The 19850-nt window shown below is 40.2% G+C and overlaps 2 protein-coding genes across 4 annotated transcripts in view; one reads left to right on the top strand and one right to left on the bottom strand.

Annotated features, from left to right (window-relative positions):
* Positions 1-1233, top strand: part of LOC124144594 — a 15680-nt gene extending 14447 nt beyond the window's left edge. For both annotated transcript variants that reach the window (XR_006862437.2, XR_007219891.1), the window contains exon 3: positions 66-1233. The gene's annotated coding sequence lies outside the window, so the exon portion shown is untranslated. The remainder of the gene's footprint in view (positions 1-65) is intronic.
* On the bottom strand, positions 1001-19827 carry LOC124144591 (uncharacterized protein C2orf81 homolog). 2 transcript variants are annotated; one of them, XM_046514080.2, is made up of 13 exons: positions 19682-19827; positions 19325-19463; positions 18154-18316; positions 17285-17354; positions 11378-11519; positions 10467-10578; positions 10036-10236; positions 9544-9570; positions 8339-8442; positions 7210-7367; positions 6825-6883; positions 1888-1959; positions 1001-1694 (listed from the first exon to the last, which is right to left on the bottom strand). In XM_046514080.2, exons 2-13 carry the CDS (start codon positions 19435-19437, stop codon positions 1500-1502), a joined length of 1416 nt encoding a protein of 471 aa, XP_046370036.1. In that variant the 5' UTR covers positions 19438-19463; positions 19682-19827; the 3' UTR covers positions 1001-1499. The 2 variants fall into 2 exon arrangements, with proteins under 2 accessions (XP_046370036.1, XP_046370038.1); XM_046514082.2 differs by lacking the exon at positions 9544-9570.
* Positions 19828-19850: the final 23 nt, after the last annotated feature.

Below are 19850 nucleotides of genomic sequence, written 5' to 3'. Positions count from 1 at the left end.
GTTGCAGACAATCTCTCCCCTCCAACTGAGAGAGGATTTTGATATTTTGTACCCCTCCATTTTAGAAATGGTGGATCCGCCCTTGATTCTGTGCAGAGTAACAGATGAGAGTGATGGAGATGGTGATGCCACTACACCAGGCCGTCCAGGATATGTAAAGCGGAATGGAGATACAATTCCCTGCATACATGTAATTGAGGATGTGCTGTGAGCAAGGATGACAATTTGCCATTTCCCTGTGACATGGATGTATTGGTGCTTTGTGCTGGTACTTGTATATCTCATAAAAGTATCACAGATGTTCACCATTGTCTTGGACAGGACTTGTTTCTTCCTATAACCTCTGAGTCTTAGGAGGTGTTTCTCTTTCATAGTAAGACCTGGTGAGTGTAGTAGAAGACAAAGTTTGGACAATTTTCCTAAACCAACAACAAGAAATGAAACCTTTTCATTATGGGTCATTACGCCATGGGAATCGAACCCACAACCTCTTGATCAGTAGTCAGGCACTCTAACCACTAGACCACAGAACTGGTTGAAGAAGTTTAGCATATATTACCTGGCCAGATATATTTTACGAGCATTTCTATAGACCATTTTAACATACTTTATTACATTACATTAAACACACATTAATAAATGTTTTGGCGGTTCATAAGTCGGGTAAAACACTCCTCCTCGGTTGTAAGTTAACGTATGGGAGTTACGATCACCTTAGTGCTAAGATTGCTACAACTGCACCCTGGCTAGTAAAACTTCCCTTACATAAACAGTTCTATTCCAGGAATGTAGCTTACATACCAGAATATTTTATCGTCTATGAAAATAGAACAATTCATCTGACATCACTTTTGATGTTTGATCGCTGTTTGATGATGTGTTGCGCAGTTTCCTGACTATATTTCCACAGTTGTTCATTCTGCTCGGAATAAGGATGGAAGGAATAGAACATGTATCCCACACCATCTTTGTGTTTGCAGGGCAAAATCAAAACAAAGACTTTTTTATGAAGAAAACAGTTTAATACCTTTACACACAGATAAATATACATTTCCAGCATAACTCCTATCCATACCCCATCCCCAGAAACATATTCCCACGGTTCTACAAATCATGTTCAAAACAACAGAATTTCTTTCCTATTTTCTGTGTAAGAAATAGTGATGAGCAATAAACACAGTGTTCAGTCTAAAAAGTTCAAATAATAATGTTCAAGTATCAATTGTATTCAAATATTAACTTTAAAGATTTAGAGGCAGAGTATAGAAGACGAAAATAATGTAGGAGTCCTCATCCTTACCATTCAAATGATAAGATAAATAGAACATTATTCTACTATCAAAATATTCCAATATTTAGTCTACTTTAGTGTATACATGTATTTTCATCTACAATAAAAATATGTACAGATATGAATTTCGAAATTATCACAGTTGAAAATTACATGGCATCCAAATTTAAAATATGTACAATTGATCATTTTAGCATTGTAAATGACATTATGTTGTTATCCGTGACTGTGTAGGGGGGTGGGGGATAATAGGAGGCAGTGGGGGTGACTCTCCAATAGGGCGGAGGATGGGCGTGGTCCGATCAAGCAGATCGGCTACATCTAGAGCTTGTGCTGGGATTCTTGACGCAACTGGGCGGAGTGTTTTCTGATGTTCTTCCAGGACATCTGATTTCCGGACATACTGGAACAATTACAAGTTTGAAATGATGAGCCTCCTTCAACTCTGCAGTATATTATCATCACAGCTTCATTTGTGTTTTCATTGATGGTGTTTGTTTCATGTAGAACACATTGTATTATTCAAGATATACCATACTTTGGAAGTAAAACATGTAAGATTTATCATAAATACAAATAATTTTTTTTGTCCTCACTCTGTTTGGTCCCTTCTTGACCCGCCCACCTTCCTTGACTGTTACACCAGCCGCAACCTCCATCGCCTCAATCTGGGAAAACCATACAGAGAATATGTAAATCTATAAAATCCAGATTTTCTGTCCAAAAAGAATTTCATAAATGATGTTGTGATCTGTAGATTGGAAACTCACTAATGTTCAGCAATATCAACTTATGTCAGCAAAATCTGGAGGAAACCCATGACCATGGGTATGTTGCTGACAAAACTGAGAATCACACTCTGGGGGATTCAAACCCACAACCTGCAGGGGCGGTCGGGTAGCCTAGTGGTTAAAGCGTTCGCTCATCACGCCGAAGACCAGGGTTCGATTGCTGGAATATTGCTGAAAGTGGCATAAAACCATACTCACTCACAACCTGCAGGTCCCAGCAGCAAAGGGGGATAACACTGTTCATTGACTTGTTGTGCCTTATTTGATACCTCTCTGCATGAGAAGTCACATATCAGGTGAGCTTTCTAATCAGAATGCCATTGGCCTCTAAATTCTAGATGTGAGCAAGCAAAACATTTGCAGCAACACATCTGATTTCAGTATCTCATAAACGAAGATTGACGGGCAGTTCTGTGTAGAGAATATTAGAAACATGTAAACACCCTGACAATTTGAGCGCCATGGCATCATCACTCAGTGGAGTGAGGGAACAGTTATATCTGTGTTTATTTTGTAGCTGTTTAGACCAAAATTAACAATTCCAAGGCCCACTTGCACAAAGCGATCTTAGCGCTACAACTATTGTAAGCCTATGTTAAAGTATGGGAGTTACGATCATCTTAGCACTAAGATCACTTTGTGCAAGTGGGCCCAGGACAGAAACTGATCACCAACAGGCCATGGACAGAAATAAAATATAGTGAAGCTGAATCATTTCGGCATGTAAGAAGGCTGACACCTGATTGGCTCAATCACAACGCAGCTTTCATTTCACTCATGATTCACTTGATATGACCTTCTGTGGGAGGTGTCCTCAGACGTTCATGCAGTCAGGTATCGTAGCGGTGTCAAAGATCTGATTTTAATGAGATTGCCCCTCATTCAAACTGTGTGAAGACTGGATTGACTCATGTTAGTTTGTGTTATGCTGTCGTAGATGAGGTAAACCAGATGAGTATCTGTTGGGGACAATGAACGATGCACAGAACTGGCCTACCCAGGTATCAAAATGTTACTCACACACTCACCACTCATCTTCATCACCTGCATCACAGACAGGTGTAGAGAGTACCCTAAACTCACTCCTGAAGTATAACATCCATACAGATCTACCTCACATATACAAGGTGAGGTGAAATGGGGTTTAACGTCCAAGATTATTGCACTTATATAGCGACGTGCATGCACGTGTGTGGCTGCTTGTACTAGTCCGGACTGATGCCGATTTATAGTGCTAGCTCACTGAAATACCATGCCGCAGTTTAACATGAATACCCCACTCAGACTCCGAGCCGACCAGTCCTTGTTTTAGCCACTTAATGCCGAGCGCCAGACAGGGTAACAACAAGAACCATCTTTTAACGTCTTTTGGTATGACGTGGTTTGGGATCCATCTTCCCGAGGCAAGGAAGTTATCTGACTTTAAAAGTCCAGTTTCCACCCTTGCCGAACTCGGCTGGAATTACTGGGCTCAATTGTTGCGCCACCAGTGGTTATTACCAATTATGTTCCTTCTAAGCCTCTCCTATGGACCAATCAGATTCCACCTCTCGTATCACTTGCGTTTGCTTCGCACAAAATGGTGGCGCCCAGTCAGGACGATCTGATCGATAATCAAGATCTATATTGTGATAAAACGGGTCTTACATCGCGAAATGCATCAAATCACGTGAGCACCTTGAAAAACATGAAAGGATTAGGAAAATATCTGCTGACAACGAATTGGTGATGCACATGCTTTGCAAACCCTGCAATTGATCGAAATCTGCAAGACAGTTTACGAACCGGATTTTGATTTCGGTGCGCGATTTTGATTGGACTATGCATAGACTCGTTAGTCCAGACAAAACGTAACTCCATAATACCAGCCTAGTTCGGCAAGGGTGGAAACTGGACTTTTATAGTCAGTTAACTCCTTTGCCTCGGGAAGATGTCGGGGATCAAACCCTGGACCTTTCGCTCTCCAGGCGGACGCTCTACCACTAGACCACGGAGGGAGTCTTCACATATACAATGTTGCTTCACATGTATACACAAAGAAAAAAGTATCGCAACACCCAGATATGTAAGCTGTCAAGTGACCATGTTGACATATATATAAAGAAGCTATCTTGAAATGAAAATTATGGCATGTCCTGTCCTCCATACCAGTCATGATGAGATGCATGTCGAGCACGTGTCTGGTCTACGGCACAAGGAAAGCATGCACCCCTTGCAACGTGAAAATCATGTTTTGGAGATCTGTCACTGTATTGAGTAAAGGTTACAAGTCATTGTTTCCTCTGTCAGAATTTAGCAATGGGTCCTCGACAACTCAGTACAGAAAAAAGATGGCAAGTTATTGGCATGAGCAATGCCGGTATGTCAATGAGAGAGATTGCAAGGCAGCTGGGTCACCATCCTTCAACCATTAGTCGATTGTTTCGAAAGCATCATCAGACTAATGATGTCAAGGACCGCCATCGTCCTGGTAGACCTTTGCTGTACGTCAGCAAGAGAGGATACAGCTCTTATGAGGATTGTACAGCGGTTTCCTTTTGCACCAAGCACTGTTCTGAAAAGGGAGTGGTTACCTCACCGTCGCATATGCCACAGAACTGACCGTAATTGACTTAAAGATGCTGGATATCGTGCCAGGAGGCCTGTCAGAAGACCTCTGTTGTCACGTGAACACAAGGCAGCTCGATTGTCATGGTGTCGAACACTTAATCACTGGAATATTGCGTCATGGCAGAAAATCCATTGGTCTGACGAGAGTCGCTTTCTGTTGTTCATGTCAGATGGTAGAGCACGTGTTTGGCGACGTAATAAGACGGCATATGCTGAGAGGAACATTCTGGAACAAGTTCCATTTGGCGGCGGCTCTGTTATGATATTGGGTTGCTTGTCATATGACTTCAAGCTGCCACTGGTAACAGTGAGAGGCAACCTTAATGGCCAACGATACCAAACAGAAATCCTTGACAGGGTTGTAGAGCCTCATATTGACAATCATGCTCTAAACACAAGGCCAGTCGGATTTTCTGCGTCATGAGGCTGTCACTACCCTACCTTGGCCAGCCAGACGCCCAGTCCTCAATCCTATCGAGCATATCTGGGACATTCTTGGACGTAAAATCCGTCAGAGGGAGCCATCAGTGCAGAATGTTGATGAATTGGAACAGGCACTACACCAGGAGCGGAACATTCTCACACAGGAACAGATCAGACGAGTCATTAGGTCAATGAGGACGAGGGTTGAACAGGTGATTCAAGCTGGAGGAGGTTACACCAGATTCTGACATTTTTCACTGTTTTGCAAACTCGATGAACTTTCCGAGGATGACATGAATGGAAATTGACTTATGAATTCAGATAGACCTGTTCTAGCCATAGTTATTCGCACTGGATATTTTCCATTTTTTTCGTCTTTTTGGTAACTCAGCATAAACACATTACGATCTTTACCGACAATTTCATTCCAACGTTTTCTTATTGTTCAATATTTGCTCTACAAACAACACTGAGACACCATTGGTTTACATAGAGGTTATCACGCGAGTGTATTTGGGGATGGTAAATATCCTGCATTAGGAATAAACATTGTATTTAGCGAGCCTTGGCGAGCTAAATACATAGTGTTTATTCCTTTATCATATAATGTCATCCTTTAATTCTGTGCTTTAAAATCGCTTTCCCTCTCTCACAAACATTACTGAAACATTGGGAGTTTTCCTGGAATGCGCGCATTAATATTTATTACGTCACAGGGTAAGTGATGTGTCAGTCGGACAGTGACAGTAGCCAATATAGTTCCAACTGAAATCTGTTTCTTATACCGTGGCGAAGCAACATATACGCAAAACAACAGTTGTTTTTAATTGCCTTTCGCGGCAATCCATCGGTCTGTCCACTAGAGTAACTGCCCTTTGTCAAAGGGAAGCTACTCTAACCCTAGTATATGAGATGTCACGGCTACGGTCAGACGTTGTTGACAGTCGGTCTACCCTGTCATAATGTTAAGAAGTGTAGTTAGATTTACACACAGCGACAAAACGAAACAAGGTAACAATTCAAACATATTTCGGCAAAATCCAACTATTTAAATTTGTGGAGAAGGTTTTAAGCCGCAAAGGTCTACAAGCACAGATATGGCTACTTATCCCGTTTGGCTAGGCCTCGTGCCCTCGCAAAATTGTTTCGTTGCCAAATCTCCAAAGTTGGCAAAACTTATAAAATGCCTTAGCTACGTCACAGTTAGACACTGATTTTCAGTATATTAGACTGCTCTTTTGATAATGATAGCAATTACCCCTGTACTTTATCCAGATTCCCGATGGTTAATTCTGCCTCGATCGCCGAATGACGAGGGCGACGCCATGTTTGTTTATAAACAGTGAAAGTAGTTCTACTTGACCTTTGATATTTGCATCTCTATCCGCATATGACCCCAACGGATATCGTTTTTATCCGTTGGCTTTATCCTCCCGAGAAACCTACCCATTATATGATAAACACATATATCACGTATTGCGATCAAATCGAATCAAACACCAGCAGTATAATCAAATAGGGTTGTTGCGATACTTTTTTCTCTGTTTATACATAGATTGATACCTGGCAACATGTGGACACACCAGGATAAGTATGAATAATCATACTTTAAGTTATCATTTCTTAAAAAATTGATCGATTTCAATAAGAGTAGTGCTCTGTAACAAATAATGTGAATATATCTATTTTAACGTTGACAGGCAACTCACCAGTGGAGGAGGCAGTGGAGCAATGGTGGGCTGTTGGGATGTCTTACTGGACGATTTGGCTGGAAAGTAGTATTTAACATACCGGTATATCTCATATATAACTAAGAAGCTTGTTAAAACATTGCTTTTTCTATGAGCATGATTAGTATATTCAGCAATAACTGTTTTGTTAAGGCAAGATATGAATATGTTACCATAACTATCATATTCTATATATCACAAATGAAGGTATAATGCATGTAATTCTGACAATCATAGCATTTTATCACTTTGTTGATAAGAACCCAAGTATAAAGCTGGGATGTGTGCTGTACATTAAAACTTATGTCATATGAGAATCTATGTGTGAGTCCTACAAAGCTTTGAAAGTCACACTGATACTCACAGACGGATGCTGTGTCGGAGTTGCCTTTGACTCTTGACTTGATTCTTCTGATGGTGGGTACTTGTGGGGCCCCCACATATTTACCGTGTCGCATGGCTTCCAGTCGGGCCTGGGCCGCCTCGATAGCAGGGTCTACCACCTGGTACTTGACCCTTACTCTGACAGAACAGAAAGAAGTTGTTTTGATCACTTGCACAGAGAGAAACGTATTCAATTGGTTAAGCAATCTCATTAAAATCAGATCTTAGTTCTCGCTACCGCTAAACAAAGATCTGAGGACATTTCCATTGAGGGTCATGCCAGGGTGACCTTTCACAAACTTTGACCGACCAATGAAATTACAATCATGAAGTCGAAATTAGAGCTTTCTCGAGCTATACGGCACAAGTTTCAAACTGGTGACTTCCATTACAGACTATGCTTTGAAAAATATTTTGACAAAGTTCTCGATTCAAAATTTGAAAACTGAAAAAAAAGAGAAGAAATTTCTGGAATGTCTAATACATGGCACAATGGCACTCCATCCCACTGGCTATAGAAAAGTCTCTTCTGTTTCAAATATTTATCCCACTGAAGCGAGAGATGAACGATGATTTTGAAGGAATTAGTCTGTAACTATCGTTCGGAATAGCCTGAGTTAACCTTTTCGAGATTGCATGTTTAGAAAACACATTCCAACTGTCAATTTCCCCAACTGGTAAGCGACGCTCTGATTGGTTGGATGAAAGGTCATTCTGATGTGACCCGTAATGGGATGTCCTCAGATCTTTGTTTGAATAGCGGTAAAGAAAAACTGAGATCTCATTTAATTAGATTGATTGGATCAGTGACTGGTGTTCAGCTCACAGAAAACATTCACACACATAATGACAGAAACCTTGATCTACAGTATCAGCATCAATCTGGAATCTGAAACCACAATCATAGGATCCTGGCACTACTAAGGGACATAACTCTGCACAGACAACTGTGGCACCTCAGACAACTGGGCCATCTGTCTCCCACTCTTACAAGTAAAAATTGAAAAAAAAGACACAAATTTCATAACTGGTAGGTATTTGTTTTGATACATAACACAAGCCAAGAATGATAACAGAAATGTTGAACTTGAAACTTGGGTTAATCTTACCTATGATTTGGCAGTTTCTCCGGGTCTAGCTTGACAACTGCAATGACATTACCCATGTCATCATACACCACGTCCTTGTTGCCAGGTGGACGACCTGCTTGAACCTGCAGTAACATCGACATGTGTCATTTGGGAAACTGATGAAGTAACGAGAAGTGGTGAAATTGATGTTAGTATCAGTCAGAATTATTGGATTTGTCAATATTGCTGATAATTGTTCGGCAAGATGCACAGACTCTTGTTTGCTTTGAACATGGCAAACGTAAATATTATATCAGCATATATTCTCTTTGCTACTACCTAAAGATGCAAATATATTCCAAACATAAACCATTATCAGACGTAGCTAAATTTCATTGTGCAGTCTGAAGTTGCAGACTCTGAACTATACATGAATATACATTTTGTAATAATCAGATGCAGAATCAGTCAGAAGAGTTCTTCAACAAAAGAAATTAGTATGAAGAAAAGTGTTAGTATGAAACATTTCTGTAGAAACTAAAGAAAAAATATAATAATACAAAAATATGACAATTATTACAAAAGTAATTAATAATTATAGACAAATTCCATTTTGACAAATACCAACTTAAATTAATAAGAAAAGAAACCATGCCAAGCTGCTGAAGAGCTGAAATAACTTAATACCATGTAGCAGTAGGGTGTGGCTGGGGTAGGAGGGGTGGGTGGGGTGGGGGTTGTGGTAAGCAAGGAATAAACATGTGGGTTGTGGTATCTAAAGTACAGACAGTAAGGTGAGCATATAATTTATTTAAATTTTCCTCCATTATTCAGTGTCAACATTTCTATTAACAATACATATGCTTAAGTTTTATACATATGATACACATATGCATATATCATATGACTATGACTTGCTTGTGATTGTAAGTGAGTACTAAAATGAAATAACCATCTATACAAGTAATTCCTCTAACACTTTGTGAGCATGGTGAGGGCTCTGTCAAATATTATGAACATTTATAAGCCCAGTAGCTGCAGCAAACACAATTACACTCTCATGCTAAAGGTTTAGATTCTAAAGCATATGCAAAAGGTGACAATTCTACTGTAATCAATTATCTTAACTGGAAAGGTGAAAATCATCTAACACTTTGTGGTAAAGCGATATGTTTAAACTAATGAGAAAAATATTGTCTACAAAATTATATGTGTTGTTTTAAGTCTTTCTACTTATAATATACCTGCGCGGATGTGGCGTCAGTATTACTCTGAAATTGGCAACATTAATACCTGCAATGATTTGTTATGTAATCCCGCACTATTCATCATAAACAACATCAACAACAACAGCCATATTTATCATTGAAAATGAAATGTTGCAATAAACAAGTACATGTACCACTGATATGAGAAGAGTAATGATTGACACCTGTCAGGTTGTAAGTGTGATCAATTTTAAAAAGACATGTTACTTATATTTTCATGCAGTTAATAGTGCAGGGATGTTAACACAAAAAGCACAACATCAAGATACGGTGCATAATGAACACATCACTCATGTTTAATCGTGATTAATGTTTCATACAATATTTATTGTTGATATAATTTCAGTGACATCATTCTTACATAACATTTCAGTAAATGTAGCATGTTTCCATTCAAGATAAGGTTTACTGTTTAAATCTGCAAAAATAACATAAAATTATTGAAAATGAAATTGACATACGACTTACACGGAGAATTGAGTGACATGAGGCCGGCATTAGCATTCCGCTGGTGCGGTCTTCTGATGGTAGGGAGCCGGCTATCTCATCCATGAACAGTTTCATCTCTGTATCCTCCAGAGACTCGGTTATTTTGCTCACTCCCGCAGACTTTATCGGACCTCGGTACCGCTTAAACTTAAACTTCTTCTTCTTTTCTACTGTCTCATCCTATAAAAGTATTTTTGATAATTTGTTATTATTAATCAGTTCTAATCTACCTTGTTAGTGTCCTCAAGATGAATGAATAGGTTACATTTTGACATGTTATTTGCTGCATAGATACAACATTTTGATACATTATTTCTGTGTGCAAGGTGTGCAGTATGGGGCTGACACAATGCTACATAGATACGGGATTGATTTCATGAAGTTTTGACATGATCTCTTCAACTGTGTACCTTCTCAACAGTTCCAGCCTCAGTCTCAGTCTTTTCATCAACTCGGTCCTCATCTGGCTCCGACACTTTATCAGGCAACTCAGGATCCTCATCTGGGTCAACAATCAGGACTCTGAAACAGTTATCTCCTCTTGATCACACCTGTATACCTAGAAGTTGTCAGCTGATCTTGAGGGGTATATGGTGTGATGTACCCTGTGTGAGCCTACGTACCTCGAGCCATATATCAGCAAGATTCATTACACGTGTCTTGAGTAAAAACCAACTTAACAGATACTGAAGTAAACAGCCATTTTGACAGCTACCAGACGACGCAAATGAATCAAGTTACTTCCCTTTACCAAATGCATTCAGAACAACATAGGTTCATTTCAGCTCATTGATACCTATATGAGACAAGCAAGTTACCTAAGGTGTGTGATTGATTACTCAGCGGGCTACATGAGCAGGCAACATTGAAAATAATTGCCTGCTCCTTAACCATGCAGAAGCTCGTATTTTAATGTAAGGTGTGATCAGTGCTGCAATCTTGACCCTCTTAAGTAAAGATACGCCAATGAAACATGGCACAAGGAGTATTCATGATAATTAGTCCTTATAAAATTTGAGACTAGAAATACCAGGGTACTGAACTCAAAATATTAAGCACTCTGTTCCCATAAGCATTCTTTCTTGAGCTAACAGGTAACATGTTTCTTTACATCCATAGTATATCATAATAAAATATACAGATGCCTAACCTAGTTTATATATTAATAAGCCCCCATCCCCACCCCTCCCTTTGAAACTGTTTATGCCCCCTGGGTGCATAATATGTGGACTGGTAATATTAAAGAAGCAGTTGTGACTGTCCCAGGGAAGAGAGGGTGATACACTAAATGTTGTGTTCTGCCATGCTGTGTTCCACTTACTTGGCTTCTTCCAGATCTGTCTGTACATGTTCCTCCTCTAGCTGCTCCTGTGTTTCCTCCACTATGACGGGGGTGGGAGGGGGCAGGTAGGTCCGCGGCACAGAGCCCTGAGCCCAGCAGTCTGTTGTCGCAGGGTCAGGCTCTGGAGGGAAATACAGAATGTTTATGTTTATAACTATCTTATCCCTTAAACCTGCAGAGACATATCAGATAAAATAGTTTGAATGGTTCCTACATAACGTTAGAGTGTACTGTAGTAGTGATGGGTATTGGCCTGACTTTTTATTATTGCAATTTATTGTGATACATGCCACAATATATTGCATTTGTTCTTTCCACTGTAATTTGTTTGGAACCTGAATAAAAACAACCCAAATGACTTGAGCTTATTTCAAGTCTGAAATGGACCCACACATCAGATTTCGCTCGCATATATTTGACAACTTCAAAGTAATCCGCCATTTTGTTGGATGTTACTATGGTCACAACACATGCATAACAAACACATTATACACAGGCAAGTGCTAATTTCTGAATTTCATATTTTAATTCAACTTTTCAGTTATGTAAACTTTACCGGTATTGTCCAAACGTAATGTGAGGTGTAATCATTAGTATTTCAAAAACTTGGGATACTGGCAATACCTCACACACCTACACTGTAGCAAGTTATTAGTGCTGCTGACAGATAGGAGCTTTGACATTAACGAGACACTGGCAGTGGTATATTCACATTGACAAAATCCTCTTTTTGTTAGCATTATTGCTATTACCATGGTTACAAAACATTAAAGGATCATAGTTACTATTATGCATGGTAAGTTTTAATGTCTAGACTAACAAATATAAATATGTCAGGACAAGATCTGTAACATATAGCTGATATTTGATACCTGTCTGATCTAACATTTATGGCTTTGTCATGCTCACCTGGTCAGGCTTATATATCTCACAGAGCATTGAATGAATAAATTTTGTTGGTCCCCCCAACTTCTCAGTCCCTCAACCTATTAGGGAATTAGGGATTGGAAACACTTCTACTGGGGCAAGTCAACAAGCATGATGAGTTTAACTTTGTGTAAACATAACCTACAAAGATTAGATACTGGTAGTAAAATCAGAAACTAGACAGAACCACAAGACTAAAAAGACATGCAGCATTCCATGATGACAGCACTGTACTTTTCTACAAATTTAGTAAATCTAAATATGTTTTACTATTGTATACTTATCCTGCATTACTCCTTTTAAATGCATCTCCTGCTTACCTTACAACAAAGAAGACTGCACCTAGCGATGGTCGTAGATGAAGAAAAAAGGTTGTTTTCACTTTCAGTCTTCTTTTGCAAGAACCCATTGACCATCTGGGTTCATGTCACATCTGGTCACATTGGTGCTTGTCAACCATGCTAAAATTTCTGAAGCTATAGTGGGGAGGGAGGCAGGTCTGCGACGGGTAGATGCAGGATCAGTATACAAATGTGAAAAATATTTAGATTTTACTAATTTTTTTTACTTATAACCTGCATTACTCCTTAATGCATCTGTATCTGACGGTATGGCGGTGGGTATACCTTCAGATGAAATATCCTCAATATATCAATATATCCTTCAAGCAACAGGCATGTAAAGTGAACTGTATGGCGTATCAAGTGCTGATCGGTTTTACTCGTTCAATCTTATCCATCAGAGAGAAACGAGAAATGAGGATAAGTCCAGGTAAACAAACAGTAAGGAGAAAAATAGTGTAAAATAGCCAAGGCTGTAAGCCTGATGATCCCCATAACGGGCGTGTAAAATAACTGCCCAAATCGGGTAAGACTAGCTCTGGACAGGAGGAGTTCTTTATTTGGTAACCTGCTGGACTATGACCAGAGGGCCAAAGCTATGAAAGCCTTTGATGTCTTCAAGTGCCACATCTCTGGCAAAGACAGTGTCGGACCACTAAAAACATCCTTCCATGATTGCTCTTATGAACAGTTGCTATGTAGAGCCATGGTTGAGGCGACCGCTCTCCTCTAGTGAGGATTATTCAGTCTCGGAGGATCAAGGTTAGCGATACTTCCTTGTATGCCTGCAGGATGACCGTGTGTAACAATAGTGAAATGGTGTTGTGACTGACTTCGGTCGTGGACATCTGGAATACAGGAATGAACAAACGTTTCCTTGTGCCACGCCTAGTCTTGGAGCGGTGGATGAAAGCTTGTCATGTGCGACAGGACACAAGGAGTTCACCCTCATCTTCGACCCCCACAAACGTAGTGATTGGTGGATTGGTCGTGCTGTTGTCATTGGAGATTGCGAGTTGGGTGTACCGTGGCTGCTCCTGCCAATGTGAGATTGCCAGAATGAGGGCTTCCAACTCGAGGTTGTTGATGTGCCAAGTATGTTGTGCACCGGACCACAGGTCTTGAAGGGAGGTGTCTACGAACAGGTATATTTTTATTGGGGCCAGCCTGGATGAGGAGACGAGTGAGTGAGTATGGTTTTAGACCGCTTTTAGCAATATTCCAGCAATATCAAGGCAGCAGACACCAGAAATGGGCTTCACACATTGTACACATGTCGGGAATCGAACCTGGGTCTTCGGCTTGACGAGCGAACGCTTTAACCACTAGGCAACCCGACTGCCCCAGGTGAGACGGTAGAGTGATGACTGATCTTGACGCCTGATGTAAGGCGTCAGGAACTGTTGTATTGGGTGTAGGTGTAATCGGCCTCTGCTTGTTAAGTCCTGGGCTGATGTGAGCAATTCCAAAAGCACTTGCCACTGGTGAAGTGTGCAAGATTGTCGAATGGCAGGTTACAGGTGGCATAGGATCTTGAGCCATCTTGCCGCTGCACTGATAGTAGGTCCTGATCTATCTGGAAAAGGCCTCCTATGACCTGGAGTCGGTAAGAAGGAATTAGTTCCAACTTCGACTCGTTGACCATCCATCCCATTTGATATAGCAGACGCCTTATGAAGTCCCAATGGCAAACCAGGGTAGCCGTATCGGGCTGATTCAGGAGACAGTCGTCTATGTACAACTCGAACCGGATGTTCCTCAGGTGTAGGAAAGCAGCTACTGGCTTGGTTATTCGTGTAAGTAGCCACGGGGCCACTTAAAACACTAAATGCAGGCCTCAAAGTTTAAAATTTTACCAAGTAGCCATATGGCTACTAGTATTTTTTTCCAGATAGCCAGTGGGAAAATTAAGAAGTCAAGCCAATAGTGTAGGTGGCCAAAAGCATTTGAAATTATCTTTGATCAAATAACTACTATTGTATATTAGTGGAAACTGTACTTGAGTTTTGTTATTTGTGACTCGAGCAATGATGTAATTTATGTTACTAGATTATATAGGTATATCCCTGCTTATCCAATAAACTATCAACTAAAATAAAATACTAATTACATTAATAATTATGTATTTCGGTTCATTGTTGACTTTAGGAGGAATGATTTGCATGTACAATTAGTAGCAGACATGTTTTGTGTCTACATATGTGTGGCAATAGAATTTAGTCGCCAAAAGATATTTTTCAAGGTAGTCATTTGGCTACCTCTGAATTTTAGACAGTAGACAAATTGAAATTTAGTGTGCATAGTTGCAACTTTGAGGCCTGAAAGGGCAGGACCGCCCACTGGTAGTGAACCCCATTGAACTGGAACCTGAGAAAACTGCAGTCAGAGGGATGGATAGGTACATGCAGGTACGAATACTGCAAGTCGAGACTGATCAGGGAGTCGAGGGCATCGATGATGGTCCTGACCAGTCTCAAGTTTGTGAGGCGAAAGTATGGTGGCCACTCCAAATAGCGCTAGTTGAACACTGAGAGATTGTGGATCATCCGCATCTTGTCTGAATCCTTCATGGGTACAGGTAAGATGGGCGAGTAGAAGCCTGGTGTTACCGCTGGGGCATGTACAATCTCTATAACTCTCTTCTCCAGCAAGATGTCTATGCTGGATCTCAGTAGTTGGGTAAGCCCACGAAGGAGGGGCCGCATTTAACAGTTGGTCTACCGCTATGTTCAAACGATAACCGTAGCGCAGTACGTTTAGTATGAATGCATCCACCAATCCAACCAGTTCTGCAGGAAGAGGCCAAGCCTCCCAACTATGGGGATGTCGACGATTGGGATGACTGGGGTTGAGAGTTCCCAGTCTCTGCCCGTGCCTCTGCCACAAAAAGAATGTTGATCTTGTTCTTTGAGAGGGAAGAGTGTCTTGGCCAATAATTGCCTGACCTGCCAGCTTGCTGAGACAGGCTAAGGGCTCCAGACATGCTCCAGCACCTTGAGTGCCGTCTCATCATGAGCATTGGTATCCATGACTTGATCGTTAAATAACGAACTGGCTGACCATGGTTGACAGAGGAGACGACGCTTGAACTCAGAGTCCAAATTTGAGAGCACCAGGAAGCCAAGCATAGCCGTAATCTACCCAAGGGCTGCGGTGAGGTGGCATGCCACTGACATGGGTAGGTCTGCCATCCCCTCCGGCATCTGAGGTGGGTATTCCATCCCGTAGTATGAATTGCAATCATCGTCTAATGAAGCTTCCGATGACTCGGAATGGTGGTGATATGCTCACCCCACGGGTGAGCTGTTTCTGGTACGGGGCGTTGATCTCTCTTGAAGAGTGCTTGGACGAGGCCCTGGGTGAAGCCGGGTGAGATGGGAAGTAGAGTTGGCACTTGCTGATGGCATACTGGTCGACATGGAGCACTCAGCTGGAGTTACTGGCTTCTGGTGTGCTGCAGGCGTTTACGTAAGCGTAAACACTTGTTTCAGGCTTAGGCATCGCTGCTGACAAATGAGGCTGGAAGACAGCCTTGATGAGCCTGGTAAGGTGTTGGCAGAGATTGCGCTTGGCGCAAGCCCTTTGGGTGACACACGCAGGGGTTGACAGGATTGAGGTATGCGCCAGCGCTGGAACCATCATGGTGGAGGCCAGGGATGCCTGAAAATTAGAGACAGGTATGGCAGAAAATGAATGTCGCCGTCCCAGGAACCCAATGCCGAGGGTTGAGAGGTGATACCCGGGGACTGGTGGCTGGAAGACTCCTGTGAATCCGACATCCTCCTCGCGTGCTGACGGGACTACTGAACCTGTCTATAAGTTGAGAAACTTGACGGGGAGAGAGATGAACAAAAATTACATGAGGGCAATCCAAACAACATGGATGAGGATCATAAGCCATTTTTTTGCCACAAAATTAATACACAGTGCATAAGTTACACAAAACTTGAAGTTGTAGTGAAAGAAGACTTGTACATACCAATAGATAAACCAAAATACAAAAGTGAAACTCTGGAAAATGCCATTAGTGGCTAAAGGTATTTACACAAACACAATGTAATACCAAGCCAACAATTGCAAACTATAATGAATGCCTCGATTAAGGAGACAAACATGTAATGCAATTACAAAATGGCAGGAAAATAACGAGCCAACTGGAAGAAAAATATGTGGAAAACATATTCCCATATATGACCGCAGACAAGCCGGTATTACACAAAGGCGAGCATAAATATAAGACAAGGTATACTTCACCCGTCGCAGATGAAATGTAACACGGTAGCAAAGTGCAAACTACAAAAATTAAAGCCAAAAGTTGAGGACAAAAACAAGGCACAACATGTCTGTTTGGCGACAAGCAGCAATGTGACAGATGTGACGACACGGTGGACGGTCACATGACAGCAGCGATGGGTCCTTGCAAAAGGAGACTGAAAGTGAAAACAACCTTTTTTCTTTATCTAGATCCATTGCTAGGCGCTGCCTTCTTTGTCATAAGGTAAAATGTAGACGCATTAAGGAGTAATGCAGCATAAGTAAAAGATTAAACAATCTGTCACAGGTTAGAGACCCTCAACGACTGAATCAACTTTTGTTGGTACTTAGTCATTCATCTCACCTTCATCCTGGAGCCAGGTGGGATCCCCCTCTGTGTTCACCTCCCCTCCATCTCGGTCCAGGAACTGCCACTGCAACAGAACTGACACAGTCAACAGAGGAATGAAAATATAAAACTCTGTTATATGATATATTCTATTAAATTATTTTATTATGTAATGCAAAAAACAAATATCTATAGTTTGTTCCTATTTTCAGAATGACCATAATGTGGATGTCCCTGTAAGTCAAACACCCCTATAGCGTGTCCTTATGACAATGCTGCTGGAACGCCCATTATCAACCTAAGAAACCTTGTCAAGTCAATGTACAACTGCAACATGTACAATAAAGTTTATCTCATACATTGTAGTTTGTGTTTGACTCATGCTTATAGAGCAAATTCATTTCCAACCTGCACATATAAAACAATAACTTGAGTTCTTTCCATGTCATCTGATCAGTATTTTGGCCCCTACAAAACTGCCTCATTTAATCTGACATTTTTAAGATATTAGACATTACAGAAAAAGGTAAATAAATCTTACTACTATATCAGCATACTTACAAGTATGATGCACACAGGTTAAAAATATATATGAACACACAATGCCATTTAGAAAGTGGTCAAATGTAACAAATGTTATATTTGAGATAACACTTTCTTTGTAAAGTACAGATTCAACAGTGTGGCAGTGTGGGTTGGAATCCCAGATAGGACTCAACCCCAAAAAGTACAAGAATCTGTACTTTGCTAAGAAAGTGTTATTCCAAACATAACATTTGTTACAAATATATATATGTATCACATAAAAAAACTTAATAATGATACATTTCCATTATCTTTTTAACAGTAACAACGATAATCTTCAAACATGAAATAAAACTCACATCAATTATTTGTAGAATGGCATCTTTGGCCTGAGATATTGTGAATGGGAGAAGTTGTTTATCAATGTATGTCTTGTAGATTGTGTCCATTGTACTGTCAACAACCTCGTCCACAAGGTCCAGGATAAAATCCTCAGTTCCATCCTTGTCCAGCATGATATTCCTGAAACATATATGGATGTTAATAAATTGAACAATTGTTGTTCAATTCAAACTACATTGTACTATACAAAAGGGGGATTTTTCCTCTAACTTCTTTTATACTTAAAATATACTTTTGCATTTGGGCCCTGAATGAACATAATTTCAATAATCACTGGTATAATTAAATTTACAATTGTGTCATAAGGTTATGTCAAGTAGGCAATCAGTTTTAAAAGATTATATTTTCTAACCATATTTCACTATTTCTAACTATAATTCTGCATGTATGTTGACATAGAAAGAATACTTGGGTCTACTTTCCATAAATGTCAAATACTTTAATGAAACGACCTGCTGCAAAATTACAAATCAATGATGTAAATGTCTCCATTTGAAATATCTGTAATGTAAAGGAGAATTAAATGCAATTTGAAAGAATATGTAAACGTTCTTTATATCACAAGCACATAAACAGAGAGGTATGTACAAGATATAATATTATGTATGTTTTAATATATATTGTACTACTGTCAGGATGGAGAAATATTCGCTGAAATAGAAACCAAACATTATAGTCTTCATTGTGCTACAGAGCACTAAAGATATTCTCATCTAAAAAATTTAAACAAGAGGACCATAGGGCCTGTATCACTCGACTGGATCTTTACGCAATCATGACCAAATATACATCTGCATTGTACATGTAGATAATACTGCAAATATTTTGTAATTTTGACTCTAGGGATGCTTCCAGTCATATTTCATTAATTTCCAATTACTGTTTCAGAAGAAGAAGTCGTTTGAAAAAATTGTTGACGTATGGACGCCGGATGCCACGGTATGGCATAAGCTCACCTTGGTCCTTCAGACCAGGTGAGCTAACAATGCAGCAAACTTGACTTCTAGAACTGGTTACAATATGATTGTTGCTATTTATAGATCCATTTTTATCATAGAGTGTGACAAATTGTTAATGAATGGAAATCAATGTGGGTATAAGTTATAAGTTAATAAAAGAACAACATACCAGTCATGGTCATTGAACTTCCCAGGAACTATTTCATGGGTGATGACAGGTGTTTGTGCTGCTGGTGGCTTCCCTTTATCAGCCCTTGATTTGGATACAGCGGCTCGTGACATTCTCGGTTTGTTGTTAGCTCACTTCACTGGGAAATAAAAAGGAAAACAATATGGAAGTCGTGGTGAAAGAAATAATACAACCTCACTTGAATGAATAATGCCAAACACTGAAACAGACCATTAGCTGTGTTATAACCATTCCTCCTTGCCTTTTGGTAAATATTTACCGTTGCACTAATCCCTTGCACTGACACGTAACAACTACAGATATATAAATAACACATACAAAATGTGGTTGCAGTACCATTTGATTTGTTTGTAAAAGTCCACACATCATACTCTGACTTCACTTTGTCATTTTGGAAAAATCTATTTGTCTCCTGTTTAGGAGGCATCCATTACTGCGGATGTTGTCATCGCCATGGCAACATGACGCTCTCGTTAAATCGTGAACTAGTTTTCTAGCAAATCTG

Source organism: Haliotis rufescens, unplaced genomic scaffold, assembly GCF_023055435.1.
Source record: "Haliotis rufescens isolate VD_foot unplaced genomic scaffold, xgHalRufe1.0.p SCAF_11, whole genome shotgun sequence".
NCBI classification, from domain to species: domain Eukaryota; kingdom Metazoa; phylum Mollusca; class Gastropoda; order Lepetellida; family Haliotidae; genus Haliotis; species Haliotis rufescens.
This window is presented reverse-complemented; position numbering and strand designations above follow the sequence as displayed.